Raw genomic sequence first — 21,869 nt, forward strand, 5'->3', positions numbered from 1 at the left:
ACGTGAAAAGTTCTATCTTTCAAGTCATTAATGAAGGAAGAGATCTGTTCCACGTGAAAAGTTGGCTAGAGTTCTTGATACATGTATCTAATCGCTACTGACCTTTTCTCATTCATCTTGCTCTACTGGAAGGCTTCAGATGGAGGAAGGTTTGGGAACCAGTGAACAGCTTCCCGAGGATGAGGGAAGTGGTCTATGTATTAGTTTGTTAAAATCTTAACAATGGTATCTTGATAATTTCCACTCACAAAAGGAACTATGGAAAATAATTTCTTTTTTAATCATATAAAGGTACAAAAGAAAGTTTTAATTTCTATGCGCCAACAGTTTAAAAGAAATTTTACCTAAAAAATAATCTGCATCAACAGCAGCAGAAGAAAGAAGAAGAAAACGAAGGAGGAGAAAGAGGAGGAGAAAGGGGGCTAAAGTTATTTAAAAAATGGGTACAAATTAAAAGTTTTTAAAAAAATGGGTATATGTTAAATGGGGGCAACCAAATAGGGCGCCCCATGCAATTTTTACGTTTGTAACATCATACGTCCACTTTTTTGCCTTATACAATTGGACATCGTTAAGAAACTAAAATGAGATATCTTATTTCAAAACAAGTTGGATTCCCTCGCAAAAATAGGAATAAATAGTCGTCAAGTCATGAATAAAATGTGAGGTCGAAACAGGTGAAATATAAGGGTATTACTTGAATGCTATTGCAAGTATATGCGATGAAATAATCAAAAGAGAACAAAGCGCTATATTTTTTAGAGGATTGAATATTGTTCTTATCATAATGCATGATTACTTAATGGGAATATTCATCGAAAATACTAACTTTGATTCATTATTGTCGAGATAATGGTCTCTACTACTCTCACCCCACACTCCTTTACTTTCAAAATGTCTTATTTTAGTTACGTTAGGATTGTCACATAATTAATGGGATACTATTTTATGTGATACACGTGATAAAAAGTTTCAGTTTGAGAGTTGTCTAGAATCACGCAAACTGTAGTAGGACCTAGCACAAATATTTGAACAAAATGTCCCAAAAGAATTGCAAGACGTGACAAGGCCATGAGTTATGAATTATGATTATTGCAGTATTTGTTGTAATTTCTCGTAGTATCTGCATATGCTAATAAATACAAAGAAATATATAAATCAACAAATTAAAGTGAAAATGCATTCCATTTAATTATAATTAAGTATTGAAAACTATATATACAAAATATATGTCTTATATTTGTTGGCTTGGTGTAAACAGCCGGTGCAGGTAAATTTTTACCTATATACACCATACTAATATTAGAACCCACGCGATGCGTGGTTAATATTAAAGAAAATAATAATAAAATATTATTGTATTTGTTTGAGCTCATTAAATCTAAGTGAATTAACAAAATTTCAACTATTATTCTTTCTCTACGCAATGTATCCAAAAAAAACAAAGTATGAAATTAAAAGAAATCATATCGTCGGTGATTAGCTCTTGTATGATAAAAGAATACAATAATAAATTTTTAGTACTATTTCATTACTAATATGACTTAATTAGCTCATCACTTGGCTAAATATCTATGTCCACTATTTTTCTTTTTCTTTTTCTATTTAATATCTGATCCATGTCACGACGCAAAATCACCACCGGTTGTGATGGGGCCTAAACCACTTGCTAGGCAAGCCAATCATGAAATATTAAAGAAACATGATAACGAATTACAGAAAAGATAAGTCTGAGAGGCAAATAGCCATTGATAATATCAAATCATAATACAACTCCCTAGAACTGGTAATACCGAATCATAAGCTCTACAACACGAATACAAGTCTGAAATACAAATATATTGTCTGAAACAACAACAATCATTAACATAGCAAGAGAGAACTGCAATCAGGGAGCAGCTCTACCTTGGTCTCCAAAGCATAATGAATAGCTCCACTCACAAAATTAGATTGGATCCAACACCTGAATCTGCACAATTAAGTGTGAAGTGTAGTATGAGTACAATAGATCTCATGTACTCCTTAAGTATTATGACTAACCTCGACAAGGTAATAGTGGAAAAAATTACCAATGATACTCACTTACCAACCTACTCAGATCATAAATATACAAGTAGACAATAATGATACCAAAACTAAGCATGAAAATACAAGTATAACCTAATTGATGCACATCTTATAATAGTTCAATAACTCGGCGTATAAAGAAGATATCCATTTATCACCAAAGGATCATTAATATATAGAGAAGATATGCATTAAGAATCAAGTCAATATACACAGGTTAATATATAGAAAAGATATGTATCATGCCCTCACTTTTTTTATCAAACGGTTATGCATAAAGATGCATGTATACCTTTCAAAACTAGCATATAAAGAAGATATGCGATAAAATCATGTATATACCCAAGGTGTTTGCAAATAGAGAAGAGATGCAATAACCAAACACTGATCAGTTTTTCTCATATCGCGTGGACGTCATCAAGAGAGAAACATGAGAGAACGACCCTAGGAGGATAGATTCTTATCACATACTGCACGGACAACTCACGTGCCATTATATAACAACCACATAGGTCACTCATGTGCTATTATAACTCAAACCGCAGAGACCATTCATGTGCTACCAATCCGGTCCAAATCACATAGCAAGGAGCATAGTATTCAATACGAGGGATAACATAGCCTAAGAACTATACAACATGGACAAAAACTCGGTGCATGCACACATGCTCATCTCCTGTATGTGCATCACTCTTAGCATGTAGCAATCATCAACAAGTCAAGCAACTAGTGCCTCAAACCAAGGCTAGGCAAGATACGTACCTCAAACAAGCCAAATCAATACTCCAAAAATATCTTTCATTGCAAATCACCATCCAAATGGCTCAAATCTAGCGAAAAATAACTCAATAACATCAAATAAAGCTACAGGAATCAATTTCAAATAATAAAGCTTGAATCTTCATTCAATATCTAAAAAGTCAACAAAAGTCAATCCGAGCCCACTTGGTCAAAACTCAGGTTATTGGATAGATCCCGATCATAACCCCATGAGTCCAAATATGTGATTAGATTCCAAAATAAAGTCTAAATCCACCTTCAAATCCCCAAATTTTACTCTCCTAAGTTGTAGGCTAAAACCTCAATTTTCCTCTTTCAAATCCATGTTCCAAGTGCACAAATTTATAAGGAATTGATTATCGATGATTGGGTCGCGTGGTTGTGTGTTTTTTTTGTTATCGGTAAGTTGGTGGGTTAGTTATGACTGAGGAAGAGAACATACGGGGTAATTCGAGCAAGGATTTGATGGATATGTGCTACAGTTCACCTTACCGATTCATGTGAAGGTCATGGAAATTTTATACTTCTTGTGAATATGATGCACAACGAAGATGATTCATTCAGTTGCTTCTTTGGAGTATTCGTATGCTAACGTAGCACCAGTTGTTTGTTTTTATATATTCGGGACTTGCTTAGAGGAGACGACTCTCGACAAGGGTTCTAGTGGGTCCAACATTTAAAGTGTGGTGCTTAAGGATTTTCGGGTTCGTTGTATAGCCAAGGATTGATTATTGCAGCAAATTGTGATAGAGACTTTGGAGTATTTCTATGTTACCACCAGGTCTGTGGTGCAGTGTTAGAGAGATGAAAGAAACAGTTTCGGATTCGCAAAAGGTCTGATCAGAACGGGTATACCAGTTGAAAGTACTGTTGAGCGTATATGAGGGTATAAAATGGTTCATGGTATTGAGATAATGTGGACTCGTGATTTGGGGTCACTCGGGATGGGTGTTGATTGAGGTCCATTATGTGTTGGAAAAGTGGTATTGCTTCACAGGCAAGTCAAGAGTAAATCTAAAGAAGTGGGGTCAGTTTAGTAGTGGGTTAGATCAGCGTGGTAAGGAAAATGATCTGTTCTTTCGGTATAATAAGGATATATAGGTGTTTCGTAGCTATACTTGTGGGTTTGGCAGTCTGCGTGACTCGGTTGATTTAGAAGACTCAGTTTAATGGTTTGGTTATGTGCAAACTGGACCCGAAGAGTTATGGTAGTTTAGACCATGACTCGAGGTTTGTATCTTTTGCAGTTAAAGGAAAGTTGGTTAAGTGTCACGATTTTCCTTCTGAAATGAATTAAGTGAAAGGTTTCTTGCCGATGAAGTATTTATTATACTAGTGGCTCATGGTTATGATGGGGTTCTAGAACTCTTGCACAGCAGCATGATTGATGTGGTGAGCGAGGTGGAAATTGGGCAAGGTTGTGGTTTGGTTTTGACAAGGATATCACGAGCTCGAAGGAGCGGGGGAGAGTTCAGGTGTTCAAAGTATGCTGGCACTACTTTAGTGTTGCATGAGAATGGTCTGTATTGTGGAAGAAGCATTGTATATTGATTTGCGGATTCATGGCTAGCACTATAGAAATAGCATGGTCGATGGCCATTGATGTTCAAATTTTGTTACTTGGTGTTGTAGGTTGTGGAAGTATCTCCCATAGGGTGATTATGTAGAGGTGGTGTATCAATCATTTTAGTAGAGATCGAGGCCAGGTACAGAGATCCTGGTACTATCGCAGATTGGAGAGTTTGTCTGAGAGACGCACCATTTCTATAGTTGCGGACTACGAAGTTTGTTCAGGATTTGATGGTTTTTTTTATGTGTCATGAATGGGGTCATTGTGGATCTTGAAAGGATACTTACCTATTTCGGGATGTTTGAAAGCGATTTAGAGGGCCATTTGTAGGTCTAATGAATGTATATTCTACACCATATTAGATATGTTTATTCAGCACAGTATTGTCTACGGATGAGTGTTCGGGCATGGCGGATTTATTCATCTTATCATCTATTTCCTGTTTTACAATTTAAGCTATGTAGGTTGTGAGGTGGCTTGATTATTCACACATGTGTTGTGATCCTGTGTAGTCATGTGGTGTTATGTGATGGCTCTAGAGATACTGATTTATTTATTGCACAGTAGTCGTGCTTAGGTCTTCATAGCGCAAGATGATATATGTCTCCCCAGAGTTATGTTTATGCATGTGTCGTGCTTGTAATTGATGTACGCGTGTCTAGTGAGTATGAGCATTTTGGCTCGATGGGTATCCCCTTGGTAATTGCTATGTGTAGATCGAGTGGCACGTTGCCATGGGTATGATGTTTGGATCGGTTGCACACCGTAATGATATCATGTGTGGATTGGGTTGCACGCCACAACAGTATCATGCGTGGATCAGGTTGCACGCTAAAACAGTGAGATATTAGGTACGTTTCTTTATAACTATTTTGTGTGTTTTGTTTCTCATCTATGAGATAGGTTCATAGCACTTATTTGGTCGTTTTATTCATTACGCGAGCAGGATAGCTCTAAATTCAGGTTCGCTTTTCCTTATTGGTCATATTCGAGTTGGGGCTTGTTGGCACATTAATGACGTCATACAAGAGTTTAGACGATTTTCGGTGTGACTTATTACCCGAGTAGCTTGTACTTGGGGAGACGAGTTTGTTAGACCTGGAGTCAGCGCAAACGAATTTTTATAATATATATTTAGAGGGAGAATGCCACTAATCAGTTTAGAATGCCGCAATGGATCTTGTCGAACGGAAGAATCCCATGATTTATTGATTTGACAGGTGGTTAACCACAAACTAGGTCCCACCCCAAATACCCTTAGTCACTCACACATACTCTTCCCCAAAGGTTTAGATACCAATGAGGTATTCACTCAATATCTGACATGAGAGCAGCAGCAGGCATAAAATTTCAAGTATACAAAGTTCAAAGGCTGCATAGAATAGAATCGAAATGCAACGACATGAACACTTTAGGAATTATAACATTAACCTTAAAATCAGAACCCAACAGGTAAAAGTCAATTACTGTAGGTACCAACAATGTCTAGGGATGTTTAGCATTCATTCATAACATATATATTAGAACATTTAAGGGGATCATCATCAGATGTAGAATAGGGAGAGTTCATGGAAACCATCAGTAAACTAGTCCAAGTTAGAAATGAGGAGTTAGGTGATCCAAAAGGTATGGAAGACATGCGTGTTAACTTTATTAGTTCTACTGGCAAGTTCAAATTTTCAAGAATCTTTAACTATATTTATAACACTCCAACATTCAACTCAAATGATCCCCAGAACAATCAGAAGCATACATGCTCAAAATTAAGGCCTCATTATACTAGATATTTGTATTAACAGTCTTGATCAAATTCCTTAGAGGTAGCAGCAATCAACAGAGGTATCTACATAGGCAGGAAAGTGAGTTTTGAGCTATCTCTAATTTAATAACATGGTTTTTAGCCTATTAGGTTCTCATCCAATATCCAGCTCTGTTTTTATTGGCAAAGATATCAACCAAGTGTAAGACAATGGGTAGGGGTGTTCATTCTAACAGGACAAGTAAGCATTAGGATTTGTTTAGGTCTATAAGCGACAATAGTAGACTTTCATTTCAGACCCCACACTTTTAAGTTGTTAAGGCTGGCATCGTTTGACTTCTATTCTCTAAGGCAATCTCAAGTGAAGAGTGCAATAACATAGGCAAGAGTCTTTCCTAAATGAGAGTAAACAGGAAGTTCATGAGAACAACTGGGCAAACAAAAGCATGGAAGGTCAATAGACTTCACTCAACTTATACACAAGGAAGTTTCCATAGGATTACATAATTACAGGAAATATCATATGAGCAGACAACATAATACTAAACTGATGAATTCATTACAGGAGTTTAGATCATGTAAGCTTTAAAATATGTACAACACAGGCATGGTTTTAGCAGCAGATCACTCAGTCCAAACAGACAGGTTAAATGTGAATGACATGAATAACATGATGGAGATCATTTTTAGACACACTAGCATATGATATACCATTACTAACCAAGGACTAATATAGCACAGTTGTAACAAACCAAAACCCTCGACGGGACATCAAAGAAGTGTCTAAGAGCACAACTTGATCAAGCTAACTAAACATGGTATTACAGTTAACAAGCACACAAAGGAATCATCAGAAGATCCCTAAACAATGACAAAGGCTCAAAAGAATTATATCATTCACTAATAACAACTATTTATCTAGTTAAGTCATAAGGTTCATTAACCTAAATTAACCAGCCATACTAATATAAATTATCAGGAAAAGATTAACTTAAACAATAAGGATAACATATAAGAGCAGAACCTAATAATCAATCATAAACTTCTAACATATATCATGAACGAAAGATAATCAACAGAAGCAGACATGGTAAGCATAGAAAAAAAAGATAATCGAAAAAAGGGAGGGTCAGTGTACACTGACCTTCTACCGGGTAGCAAACCAAACTAGAGTGATTCAATATCCGTTTAAGGATCCAATACTCAAGACCAATAAGGCAATCGAACTTAGGACCAGAAAAGAAAACAGTAAAGAGTGAGGAAAGCTCAAATTTTGCCTTTTCTTTCTTTTTGTATTTCCGATGGTATTAGATTATCTCCTGGTGAGGGCATTGAATGACCCTTTTTATAGTGGCATTCAATGCCTTAGAGTTTCACAGATTCAAAATGATAGTGAAGAGTGACGAAGAGTAGATGATGTGAGCAACATTGAGTGAAATCAGAGAAGACAGAGGTAAGAGCAGTGATAGTTTTACCTGAGATGGGGAAACTGTCCGTTGAAAGCAAAATCCACCAGATAAAAGCCCCAATGATGATAACACTAAAGAATAATGATGATAACACTAAAGAATAATGATAACAAAGAATAATGATGATAACACTAAAGAAATGGCCATGCATGCCATAGATTTAACAGCGCATAAGAGAAATCTTGAGATTTAATGTTGCATCATTGAATCTAGGGTTTCAGATTTAGGAACTTGAATTTCAAGTGATGAAACGGGAAGGGAGTTGGAGAGAATCACGGCTTGGGGAGGCAGAAGGGATGATTTTATGGTTGATTCACGACCTTGCACGAATTTGTGCAAGGTTTGTGATTGATTTGGTTATGTGAGTTGAGAGAACAGAGAGAGGAAGGGGAAAGGGGATGGCCGAGTCGGGGAAGGAAATGATTGGGGTTTTGGGTAGGTTAGTCCATCTCTACTTAAACGCGTGGGAGTGATATGAGCCGTTGGATCTTTAGATCAACGGCCCTGATAATTCAGGGATTAAACACTTTAAACGATAATATATGAGGATTGTTGGATCTATAGATTTTGACGGCTGAGATTAAATCCGGGGATGTGTTTAAAATTAAAGAAAATACGAGGTAAAACGTGGGTCGTTGATCAAATATATAGACGGCTCGGATTAAGTGTGTTTATTTTGTGAGTGTGGTGAAGGGGTGATGTGGCACAATTTAATTGGATCGTAAAGGAGGTCATGGATCTCCAAGGTGAAAAGAGAGGGGTTGGACCTGGGTCAGATTTTGGATTGGGCTTGGGTATTTGGGCCATTTCTGATTTAAGAAATGGCCATTTCTCCTTTGATTATGAAATTACAAGTGTAGCCGATTTAGCCTTTAAACCTTTTTAGATTTAATTTAAATAAACTTAAATAATTTCAATAAAATGTAATAGAAAATATTTGGCCTTCCCTCTCGCGTAGAGTGAGCTGGGCGTGGCTGATTTGGCCTTCACGATCGCGAAGGGCAACTAGCCAGTGTATAAGAATTGAAATCGGGACTTGACTTATTTTTATTTCATTTCTCTCATTGGAGTTGATTTTGGGGCGAATTTGAAGGGGCTTTTTTATCATCCGTCCCAAGGTAAGTGATTCATACCCATTGTGAGTTAAATACATAGATTATATATGGATTTTAATATAAAAATTGGTCGAAATTGCTGAATATTGGAAGAAGACCTAGAAATGATAATTTTAGATTTTTACCACGAAATTGGCATGAAATTGGAAATAAATTATATATTTGAGTTAGTGGTGCTATTGGTAATATTTATCTTCGATAATTTTTGGAATCCAGACGCACGGGCTCGGGGTATGATTTTGTTGACTTTTCTTGTGGAGTTGGAAATTATTTTTAATTGTTAAATTATGAGTCTTTGAGCATATTTTGATTGGTTTGCACATTTTTTTGACTAGTTTCGGATTGTTTGGCATTGGTTTGAGGTGTTAGAGAGGCGTTGGAGTCGGTTATCGGATTTCGGAGCGAGGTAAGTCTGCTTTCTAACCCTGTGAGGGGAAATTTACCCTGTAGGTGCTATATTTGTTATGTGCTACGTGTTATGGGAGCTACGCTCATATGAGGTGACGAGTGCCCGTGCGTTTGCTAGAATTTCTGATTATGTTCATGTAAACTTAGACGCATACCATATTTTAATTATACTATTTGAGTTATTCTTGCATGATTAAATATTTTAAATTGTAACTTAGCCTGGGACTAGATTTGAGTAAGGCATTGGACTTGCTATTTTAGACACTTGACGAGCTAATTTATTAGTAGTGGAAATTATACTTTCTTTTATGAATTTCTCCCGATTGGACGAATTTGTTCAAAAGTCTCTCAAATTTCATAACTCACACGTATATTCGTGAGTGGGGCCAATGACCCGTCAAGTTTCAGTATTCCTATGGGCCCGGGCTGAATGCCTCAGCAGTACCATTATGGTATCGGGTCGTTCGCCTCGATAGTATTATGATATGCATCTATGGATCGGACCGTACGACCTCGGTAGTGTATACTATTATTATGGGATCAGACCATACGCTATGACAGGAAATCGTGCCATTACTATTATGGGATCGGTCATCCGCCTCGGCAGAATCGTGAGAAATATTTGATAAGGAGTTAACATACTTATGAGTCTTCCTGACTTGATATGTGACCTTTTATCTGGTGATGACCATTATGTATTCCATTTCAGGAAGTATCCGATATTTGAGGACTTCGTGTTTACTCTTCAGTTGAGGCATTGAGCTAAACCAAAATGAAAAAGTTGAATATTGTCACAAGTTTACAACAAATATTTATGGCAGAGAACTGCAGTTCACATAAACATAAACTTGAAAGTTTTGAGATTCAATAATATCTTACAATCAGACGATGAGTAAAAATATTTCATCATTGTCTTCAAGTCCCAAAGGACTTGACGGAAGAGAGATCACATTCTGTTCGTTTTATTTGGGCTAAGCCAGTCTAAAGGTACTTTTAACATGGTGTGAGATCTTTGTTTACACATTCAACATTAACCATCGGGATAACCTTTGACGAGCATATATGAAGGTCACCAACCTAAGCCATGGCTTTTCTTGAAGGCTGGATCGTGATAGCCAATATTCTCAACAGCACCAACAGTGTTGAACAAGCGCCTCTTATTTATCTCTTCTACAAGAGAACGATGCATCAATTGACTACGGATATCAACTAGCGATTTTACCTTAGTCAATTTTGGATGTTGATTCATTAGCGCGCTCTGATTTTTGGACATGTTTGTTTCAGGACAGAACCTCGTAGTACATTTGTTTGTCTTCTGATCAGTACAGTACTGAGATTCTGCTTTCTTGTAGTTCAAATCAGCATCATCTTCTTGAAGGGAACAGAAGTTTAAGTTGTTGTAGGATCCATAGGAGTTCATCGAGCATTGAGAACTTGAATCATCATACGGTTTCAACTCATCTGCAACACGGGACATTGAGAAGTTGCAGATAGATATCAAATTAATTTCACGTAGGATTACTGAATCTTATCACATATGACAGTAGAGTCACAAAGTTATTTTTTGTGACATTAAAGTAATTGAATTTTACTTTCTATACCAGTAAACTCAATAAACTTTTACCTATTATGACGGTAAAGTTGCAGAACTATATATCTTTTGTCACATTAAAGTAACTAAACTTTACATTATAATGGTAAACTCACCCTACTTTATCCCCTATAATGACAAACATACTGATTTTATCGCCATAATGGTTAAAAGTTCAATTATTTTTATGTGACGCGTAAATTACTTCACAATCATGAAAAAAGAAACCGATACAAACCTTGAAGCCAATCATGGTCCAATTTTTCTTGATGATATGAAGGGAGTAGACCAGGGAGAGAAAGTTGAGAAGAAGAATGGGAGGAAATGTAATAGAAAAGATTGCGATGGTTTTCGTCATCATCTTCTACGTAGTTGAAGCTATGCTGCTGTTCATAATTCTGAACAGAGTTCTGTGAATTCTTCCATGTTGGAATTAAAGCAGAAATTTCCTGGTCAATCATATCAGCAATTTGAAGAGGATCCCAATCTGTTATGTCTAACTCCTTCACCATTTCCACTGCCACTTCCATTGCAGTGTCATTAGATATGTCGAATGGGAAGAATATGTTCCTTGCTTTGCCTAAAAATGGACAAGTCCAATGAGTAACATTTTAATTGCTAGGGCATCTTAAATAAAACTAGACAATTACTAGATAAGCAGGCACATAACATAATTTATAGGTGGCAAAATCAACCCATTTTTTAGCAACTCGTCCGAGTTTAAACGGTTGGATTATATCCCCTTTGTTGGCTTGATCCAATGGGTTGAACCCGAAATGACCCATTAAATTATTGGGTCAAAAGGGACAGAATAGTGTAACACAACAGGTCAAGATGCACACAAACCTAAAGAGTTTTTGGCTAAAATCATCCTTCATGGTACATCCTTGTGTAATAATAGTGAATAAAAAACATCTCTTAACTAATAAAAAAGGGGCAAGAATCATCCTTCTACAACCAAAACTTGTGCCAAGCACATGACTTCCCCCAAGATCTCCCTATACTCCTGATTCTATCCCTCCCGAAGCTATCCCGCTCTTTCATATTAGGCTTCAAAAGCTATACGATTGAAGATAAGTTCATAAAATAACTAGAGCAACAAGATAAGTTATTTTCTTGAACTAGAATTGAAGCTAGGGCTATTCTCCATTACTTATCTTCCCACGCCTCACAAACAAGGTAAAAGCAACAATAGCCATTAAAAAAGTTTTGGCTTTTTTCGCCCGGAGTAGTATTTTGCTATTTCTCAAACTAAATATCTTCCTCATTCTTAAAAGCACCAGATCTTGTGGGTTGAAGCATAAGAAACAATAGATAAATGCTGACTCGAAGTTTAAGAGGTCAATCATCCACACCCATCAATGGTATTATTGATATTATAGATTCTTTAAGCATTTGATAATATCATATACAATAGCTTTCAGATTAACTTATACTATATTACTGAATTTACAAAATTCTAGAAAGTCTTTTGTTTAATATAGAAGTTGAATATTTTAATATTTATTACATTGAAAAAAAATAAGTTTTAGAAGCCTAAGCTTTGGTGAAGGATGAAGACGAGATGATCAGGAAGGATAAAATAGTGAGATTTTGTGGGGGGCTAGGGGTTGAAGTCACGTGCTTGACACATGTTTTGGTTGTAGCTGTTAGTTTCTTAATGAAAATTAACGGAAGGATGATTCTTGCCTTTTTTGGATAGCTAAGGGATGTTTTTTGTTCACTATTATTAGAGAAGGACGTACTCTAGTTTTGAGCCATAATTGAGGGATGATTTTAGCTAGAATCAAATTTGAAGATTGGAAATTATATAAAATTTGAAGAACTTAATTAAGCTGATAATTTTTAAAAAAATACATTAGCTTTCACTTTTCTTTTTCAAAAAAGCAAGAATAAATAAGTAAATTGGAGGTCTAATAAAATTGGAGGTCACATCATGTTGAGCCGGTTGGGTCATGACATGTTATTTGACCGATTTTGACCCAAATAAATTTTGGACTAGCTGGTTCATGATCCTTATTGAATTGACTATCCAAATTTAAGCTAACTCGTTCATTTGCCACCTCTTTAACATATATATAGACTATAAAGAGATTAAGATCCTGACTCTTGCATGCAAGTTTTTGAACTACAATTCTTTATTTCTGAAAAATAAATGGTGAAGCAATTTACCATTCTTTTGAGAAATTTGTACTTTGAGAAAGATGGTATCATCCGCAGGATTCATTGTTCCTGTTATTATCATGTCTGTGCCACCTAGTACTGAATCATCAGACTGACAAGGTACTTCATTTTGTTCCCCATTTGGTGTAAACTTTTGATGAAATGGCAAGTTTATGACAGGAGATAATTGTTCATCCTCATCAACAGCAAGGAATGGATCCCTCAATAGCTCAGAAGCAGATGGCCTTTCAGAAGCAGTATTCAAGCATCTTCCAACAAATATTTGGGCTTCAGCATCACTAATCTTGTAAAATGCTTTTGGTAGCTTTCCCTGTCGACACAAATATGTTACGCTATCAGTATGATTTAACATGTTACATAAGGTTACGTATTTCATAAGTAATTTAATTGTGTAAATATTTATCATGAAAATAAGATATGGAATACGCGTTCATGATCTTACCGAGGTGACTTTCTTGTATATTTGAGCTGGATTTGAACATTCACTATACGGATACTCAGAAGTGAGCATTTCTAATACACACATGCCAAAAGAGTATACATCTACAAGTTCATCATAATCCTCTTCGTATAATTCTGGTGCCATAAATTCAGGAGTACCTAAAGATAACAGAACATTCAGTATAATTTTAGTCATCAGTGACGGAGCCAGAAATATATGAAAGATATTTAAGAACTGCAAAAATAGTAGGTGAGGTCATTGCCTATGACACTATGAGCATGGTGCGATCCACAAAGTATGGTCGCTAAGCCTAAATCACCAATTTTGACTTGGCCAAGATGTCCGTTGACAAAGATGTTATCGCACTTCAGATCTCGATGTATAACTGGAGGATTGTGACCGTGCAGATAAGCAAGACCTTTGAGGATTTGTCGTGCCCAATTCTTGATTGCACGTATATTTACTCTCTTATACTTGTGTCTATACCTACATCAAGAAAAAATACAGTCAATCTAAATAACTTTATCAATTTTTTAAAATTACCACTACTATATCGAGTTTATGTTCTGTCTAATAAAATGTAAAAAAATTTATATTATCAGGTTAAGTTGACCTACTACAATTGATAACTCTCACATCAAGCATGAATTCAAGTTATATATACAGAGAAAAAGAAATGCTACACTATCATTTTAATTTACTTGTTATTGCAGGTTATTGCTTTATTTCCTAACTTATCATGGCAGCATATAATGAACAGCTACCTATTATTATAGGTCATCAACCTAACCTGATAATACAAAGATTCATTTCACTGTGATCGGTACACTAAATATAAAGTCATAGAGCATAATATGTTGGTAACTATGTAGGAAAATAGAATAATATATAATATGTTATAACAACCGCACAGATAAATTGCAGTATCGGTATATATAATTTAAAAAAAAATCAAGATATGGGATGCGGATGTATTACTCTCTAAGAGTGCCAGAGGTAAACATTTCAGTGATGAAGTTGAAGGTTCTGCCTTCAACATTGATCCAAGATGCATGGAATTTCATGATGGATTCATGATCAAGTTCCTTGAGGAGATGGACTTCTGAGTAGAGCCTTTGTAATTCTTCAGGTGATCTAAACACATCATTGAGTTTCACTTGGTTCCAAGCTACCTCTATTCCTAGTAATTCATCAAATGCCTTATACACTATCTTTGTTGCTCCTTTTCCAAGGATTTCTTCGAACTGCAAAGGAAGATATTAATCATAATTACAATTAGTAGCTTACAAATACAACAACAACAACAACAACAACAACAACAACAACAACAAACTGAGTAGTTTCACACAAGTAAGGTCTGGGGAAGGTAAGATGTACGCAGCCTTACCCCTACCCCTGGAAGGATAGAGGGGTTGTATCCAATAGACACTCGGTTAGAGAACGACGGAAAAGAAAAGATAATTTCAACAAGTAGGAATAACAGCAAGATGAAATAAGATTGAATTCAAGAATATGCAGTAAAACTCTAGGTAGTGTTAGCTATTTATGGATAAAAGATATCATACTAATAAATCATATTCTTCTTGCTTAACTACAGCTACTATTATTAGAGTGTTTCAATCTCAAATAAATTGTGATCGGTTATGTGAATCCTTATTGTTCAACGTGTTACTTCTTTTAAGTCTGTCATAGTCAAATACTAATGTTTAAAAATTAGTTTGTCTAGTACTAGAAGTATTTGTTTTCTTCTATTGGCTTATAAATATCTGCAAGATTACGAGACTCCTAGCAAATATTGAACCTAATTAAAGTAAGCATATTAAATTTAATCTCAATTAAATGATATCACCTATATATAGATTTTTTTTCTTCCTTGCATTTACACATTGTCTTTATATTCACAATTTCAAACTATAATTAAGTATTTAATTCAATCTGAACTTTGAACGCAGAATACGTACCAATATATGAGTATATAGACATTTTGTCTACTGTGTGATCATGTGACGGATAGTCGAAACACCATTAATTTAGTGTGTATTTAGACTAATAACACTGTTTCTTGATATTTCCCCTTTATATCCATCATAAGCATCATCATCAAAATATATTATCAATCATGACTTCCTAGCTTAATTAGGATTTCTTTTAAATGTGATAAGATTCTAAAAGTAATCTGCCAAAATCCTTATACCACACAAGTTTTGGTGGTTCATCGCCAACCAAAAACGAAATTTAAAAAAAAAAGGATTATATTATCAAGAATTAACAAATAAAAATATTTCTTCTAAAAGTCAACTTGCTTCACAACATGCTTCTTTAGAAATGATGAGGTCCGCCATTTGGAGGTTTTCAACTAACATTTGCCGGCCTATAGCATGCTATTTCTTACGAATCAATTTGCGCACACTTGAATTGTTTCAGCAATACTTGCAATTTTTTATTAGCATAAACATTAAATAGTTTTACCTACTATAACAAGGATAAGAAGAAATCATCTACTATTTTTTGTTAGAAAGAATCTTGATCTAACGATAGAAGTATATGAAATTTGGTTTCAATTTAGTTTTGTATGATAATTTGAAAGAGTTGCGAAGTTGTAAATCAAAAAACGTCCAATTAAAAAAGTTTAGACTCGACAAATTCAATTCAAATCAAAAAGAAGAAAAGAGGAAATGTATTCATTGGTAGAGTAATTCCCAGAGAGACGATGATTCACTCTATCGTATCGATTAAGCACAAAGCATTAATCACCATTAAGAATAAGGATATGAAGCCTTAAAAAAATAAAGAGAAAAAGGATATGAAAAACTTACACGTCCATAGCGTTTAGATGAATCCATTTCCACATATTCCAACTCCGAGTTTAATTTAAACATCCGAACTTTATGCATGGTGAATGAATCAAAAGAAAAGTTTCTTCTTTTTCTTTTGAAGATTGTGTATATATATCACTAACTATATTATTTTCACTAAACTTTATTAGAATGAGAAGTAGTTGTTTATCTTGATGAAAGAAGTGAAATTAATGAAACGGGTGTGAGAGAAAGAACTTCTTGGCAGAATTCAGTCCACCGGAGGATAGAATAACACTTTTTAGTGACTAAGAGCGGGAAAAGAAAGAAAGGGAGAGAGAAATGCTAGGAAATCCGAAGTTTTCCTTCATGATTTTCGTAAGAGAAAACACCAAACAATAGCCAAAAAAGCCTTGAGTAATCAATCCTTAACATAATCCAAGCCATCCCTACTACTTCAAGTGAGAACTTGTAATCCCAACAAATCATCATTTGTCTTTAATTTCCAGAAAAACAAAAGGAATACGAATCTTCCTTTTTTGCTATCGACTTAATTGATAAGTCAATAACACACACTATTAGAGGTGGAGATGCTATCAACAAAATTAGGGAATATCTGATCTGTCAACAACGTAACTTTTCAAGTTTAATTTAGACAAGTAATTAATGGGATTCTAAACTTGAAAAATCTGTGGCATCTGTGCCCATGTTTTGGAATTGACATTTTTTGTGGTGAATGAGAATTTACATAGGAGGATCTAAACAAGTTGGCGTCGGCTAATGGGAAAGAAAAGAAAATTTTATGTAGGTGTAAATAGTAGGGTTGATAATGTTGAAGAGATTTTAGAAGGACAAGAAGACTTTTGGTGCTAACAAAAGGGTGAGACGTTTCTGGTAGCTAGTGATGGTACATGATATCTGACCTTTTAGAGGTGACTTTATAATAAAATTTAATTTGCTGACTTTTTCTCTCTACCATTACTTGAGCTTTTTTATTTTCATTTTAAGTCCAATTTTGACGTGTGTCTTGTTTTTGGTTATTATGTTCTAAGAAGTTTTATTTTGGAATTATTTGGTACCATTATTTGAGTTTTTTTTTTTCTTTAAATCCAATTTGGACGTGTGTCTTTTTTTTGTTTGTGTGTGTTTGTGGTTATTATGCTCTAATAAGCTTTATTTTAGATTAATTCCAAGTCAAACACAAAAGTTAGAAAAATTGGTCGTATTTGTGTTTATTATAACTCCTCTCCCTCCCAATTGATGCCACATTTAACAAGGGAAAGTTATTAATGGAAGAGTTGAAATGTTATTATTATTCAATTGAAGTTCATCTAAAAGTAGAGATTAAGTTATCTCATTAAAGAATTTGAACATTTTTTGAATAAAAGTGGAACAAACTAATTGAGCCCCTTTGCCTTTTGAGATTTGGATTTTACTCCTTTTTTACCTTTACGATATTACTAGTATTAGTACCCGCGCGATGCACGGATAAATCATTTCAAATTGCAATGTATGTTGTTTGAATCATGTACAAATAACCTTAAAATATATATATCTCAGATAAAAATTATATAACATGAGAATTTAATTATGAAGCATGATATGAAATTATTTATCAAATCTCGTAGTAGACAACCAATCTGTTTAACATATATTTGTAGCAACCTAACCCCTTGATTTTAGTACTTGCATTTCGTTCCGTTGTCGATATTAAAGAATACTAAACATGTCATATTGCGATCTGTCTTGTTCGAACACATTAGATCATATTATTTTAATAAAATGCTTACAATCACTTTATTTTTATCAGGAAGCCAAATATGTCTTATTCATCACATCATTTTTACGTAAATTCTTTTTTTGTTCTTTTCTTATAGTTATTGTATTATTTAATATTTCATATTATTATACCATCATATAAGTTTTTGTTAGCTTATAATTAAATTAATGTCTTGCTTATTATCCTTTTAATAGTATGTGATAAAAATAAATGTTGTATTCTCTAAATTTGATATATTTTTATGCTTTTATCCTCTTATTCATAATATTTTAATAATTTAAATTTGTCAGTAATATTTTTAAATATAATTAATTATTTTATTTTATCTATATTAAAATTAATTTAAAGTATAAGTATCCTCACACTACCTCTATTTTCTTTTTAATATACATTCTCTTTCCTACTATAAATGTTAATTAGTTTTATATTAATATTTTACCTATAACCAAAATAATGTCATATTTTATTTTAAATTGTAACTTTTAATTAGTCAAAAATATTAATACATAAGTTATTTGATTATCATGTTCCAAATGTATTGAGTTCTCTTATAATTAATTTTGTATTAGATGCAGTTAAATTTTCTTTCTTTTTTAGATATAAGATAAAATTTAATTTTAAGTTTAATTTTCACTATTAAGATTACCAATATTAGAAATTTATTTTGTATTTTTAAAAATTTATTTAATCATAGAAAAAAAAAATCTTATTTTTATGAACACATTATTTCTAAATATTGTAATGATATTTTTACTATCATTTTAATTCTTTACGTAATATATTTTTTTAAAAAAAATTCATCTCAAACTCAGATAATTCTTATCATTTTATTTTCTAAACTGGACCACATTTTCAAAAAATTATGCTATGCATTCAAACTCAAACTAACTACACTCGATTCAGATATTAATCATAATTCTAAAATATTAATACATAAGTGATTTGATTATCATGTTCCAAATGTATTGAGTTCTCTTATAATTAATTTTGTATTAGATGCAGTTAAATTTTTGTTCTTTTTTAGCTATAAGATAAAATTTAATTTTTAATTTTCATTATTAAGATTACCAATATTAGAAATTTATTTTGTATTTTTAAAAATTTATTTAATCATAGAAAAATATTCTTAATTTTTTGATCACATTATTTCTAAATATTGTAATAATATTTTTACTATCATTTTAATTCTTTACGTAATATTTTTTTTAAAAAAATCTCATCTCAAACTCAAATAATTCTTATCATTTTATTTTCTAAACTGGACCGCATTTTCAAATAATTATGCTATGCATTCAAACTCAAGCTAACTGCACTCAATTCAGATATAATCACAGAAAAATATTTTCTTAATTGTTTGAACATATTATATCTAAATGTTGTAGTAATATTTTCACTGTCATTTTACTTCTTTACATAATTTTTTTCCTTTTTCAGTTTGAAGATACAAATTTAATTTTTGTAAAATTACCTATATTAGAAATTTATTGTATAATTTAAAATTTTATTTTTTATTATTATTTTATTTTTCATAAATAAGACTTCAATTTTGTTTTATTATTCATATTTTGAGCATTCGCATCGTAGTTTTAAGAACTTTCTAATCTTAAATTCAAATAGTCTTTTCTTTTCATTTCTAATAGTAAATTTCTAATAAGTTAACATAATTTTCTGATTTTTTTAATCTAATATATAGTCTTATTATGTTTTATGTGGCTTTTCATTAACTCGTAACTTTATTTAATATCATTCTCAACTAATTTTCTTTAATAATATAAGATAAATATATAATTTTTTAATTATAAAATAAATAATTATTTTGTTTCAAAAATATTACTCGAAAATTTTAATTTATTTAAAATTTAATAATATTTTAAGTATTGTATATTTAATTTATTTTATTTTCTAAACTTATGATTTATAAATGTCCTTACATTATCTCTAATTTATTTTTATTGTTCAATCTTTTTAGTTTTTTATTTTACTATTAGACTTAAGTTATGTGGACTTATATTATGACTTTTCTTATCATAATATAAAAAACTTTCTCATCTCAAATTTAAATAAGTTTTACATTTTTCCTATGATAAAAAATCTTAGTTTTTTTTTCTATTAATTCTTTATTATTGATTTTATATTATTCAATACCTAATATTATTACATTGTCATGTGAATTTTTATTAGCCTGTTTGAATTTAATATCTATTTTTACCACACTCATTCTAATATAATATAGATAAAAATTAAAATACTTTCTCATCTCAAATTCAAATAATTTTTATCATTATATTTTCTTAATTGGACCATATTTTCAAAATATTATGGTATGCTTTCAAACTTAAACTAACTAAACTCAATTCAAATAGTAATCATAGAAAAGTATTTTTTTAATTGTTTGAACACATTATATCTAAACGTTGTACTAATATTTACGTATAAAATATTCATTTGCACGATTTATCAATATTAATATGAATTTATTTTTCTTGTTATTAAAGTATCTTTTGCTGATTATTTAATTTTTCTCTTACCTTATAATTAATTTGTATACTTTATGTAAGATCTTATTTTGCTGCTTGAATTTATTTAGTTTTTAAACTCAATAAATCTTTAATATCTTAAGTAATTTTTAGTTTTATTTTATATTTTAACTTACTCCAAAGTATAAATAGTCATAGGTTATCTCAATTTACGTCTTTATATATATTTTTTTGTATTATAGTTTTTAATTAATTTTTCACTTCCATATTTCTAGCTAACATAGAAGAAAATCTATGAGTGGATCAATATATAGATATAAATATAGATAAAGATATAGATATAGATATTGATACAAATATACATATAAATTTAAATATATATATATATATATATATTAGATTTGTCTAGATCTATTTAGATTATGCATAAGATTAATTAAACTACCTCCATTAATTATGTTTCTATATATAATTTCTAATTATTAATGTTGTCCTAAAATTGCCAAGTGGCTTCATTTTAGCTTTCCACTTGGCTTAAGCACAATGCATGCTACTCTCTTTTTAATATAATATAGATTACTATATTTTGTACGTTTTGAATATAGCATGTCCTATTATTTTGGTTTATTAAATCCATAATTTGACACCTAAGATTTTGTTACGAGTTGATACTTCAGCATGAATGTAATCATGACACAAAAAAGCTTTCTCTCTCTAAGCTCTCGGCGCACGTTATGTTAACGTACGCCGTCTGAGAAGCAGCCATGGCGAGAAAGCGAGGACGACCTAAACGAGAGCCACTCGTGACGGTCGGCAAAGCCATCAGTGCAACAGTAATTGCAGATACCTTAGCTAAAGGATCCACTCAGCAAGTAACAACACCAATCGGACACCAATTCCAGCCTAATTCTCAGAAATTAGGATCACCTAGTAACACTAAGGGACCGACGAAAATAATAGATCTCAGTGCAGTGCAGATGAATGTGTCTTCGTCTTCATGTGAAGGCACCCCAGCAAGTACAGTTATGGAGATTACGAAGGAAAAGGAGAAAGCAACAACAATTGAGCTGAATGTCAATAGAACAGTAACAGCTGAGCAAAATGATGAGCTAAAACCACATGCAACAACACCAAAGAAGGAGAAAACATGGGCAAATCTGTTCGCTGGCAACAGATCTTCAGAAAATGGTATGGTATTATCATATATCCTACCGAAAATTATTGATGGTAACATCGTGGTAAAAGCAGATAAGGAAGAAATTGAGGAACAAAATCAAAAAACGGGAGTGTGCCCTAATTATTTATGTAATTGGGGATACACCAAGGTACAAATTCATGGAAAAATATATAGTTCATGCCTAGAGTAGAGTGAGTATACCAGATCTATATTTGCATGATGAAGGATACTACATAGCAAAATTCGATACAATAG

At 32.7% G+C, this 21,869-nt stretch overlaps 1 protein-coding gene and 1 long non-coding RNA gene across 3 annotated transcripts; both read right to left on the bottom strand.

The window, feature by feature from the left end:
* Window positions 1-1,725: 1,725 nt before the first annotated feature.
* Window positions 1,726-8,073, bottom strand: LOC104210937 (uncharacterized). Its single transcript, XR_707007.2, has 3 exons — window positions 7,652-8,073; window positions 2,830-2,897; window positions 1,726-1,969 (listed from the first exon to the last, which is right to left on the bottom strand). It is a non-coding gene; the product is annotated as an uncharacterized lncRNA (long non-coding RNA).
* Window positions 8,074-9,931: 1,858 nt separating this feature from the next.
* Window positions 9,932-17,068, bottom strand: LOC104210938 (probable serine/threonine-protein kinase WNK5). 2 transcript variants are annotated; one of them, XM_009759911.2, is made up of 7 exons: window positions 16,202-17,068; window positions 14,364-14,629; window positions 13,648-13,871; window positions 13,386-13,543; window positions 12,932-13,253; window positions 10,998-11,339; window positions 9,932-10,629 (listed from the first exon to the last, which is right to left on the bottom strand). In XM_009759911.2, the coding sequence occupies exons 1-7, from the start codon at window positions 16,277-16,279 to the stop codon at window positions 10,238-10,240; spliced, it is 1,782 nt and encodes a 593-aa protein (XP_009758213.1). In that variant the 5' UTR covers window positions 16,280-17,068; the 3' UTR covers window positions 9,932-10,237. The 2 variants fall into 2 exon arrangements, with proteins under 2 accessions (XP_009758213.1, XP_070008798.1); XM_070152697.1 differs by lacking the exon at window positions 10,998-11,339.
* Between the last annotated feature and the right edge of the window lie 4,801 nt (window positions 17,069-21,869).

Source organism: Nicotiana sylvestris, chromosome 7 (assembly GCF_000393655.2).
Source record: "Nicotiana sylvestris chromosome 7, ASM39365v2, whole genome shotgun sequence".
In the NCBI taxonomy this organism is placed as follows: Eukaryota; Viridiplantae; Streptophyta; class Magnoliopsida; order Solanales; family Solanaceae; genus Nicotiana; species Nicotiana sylvestris.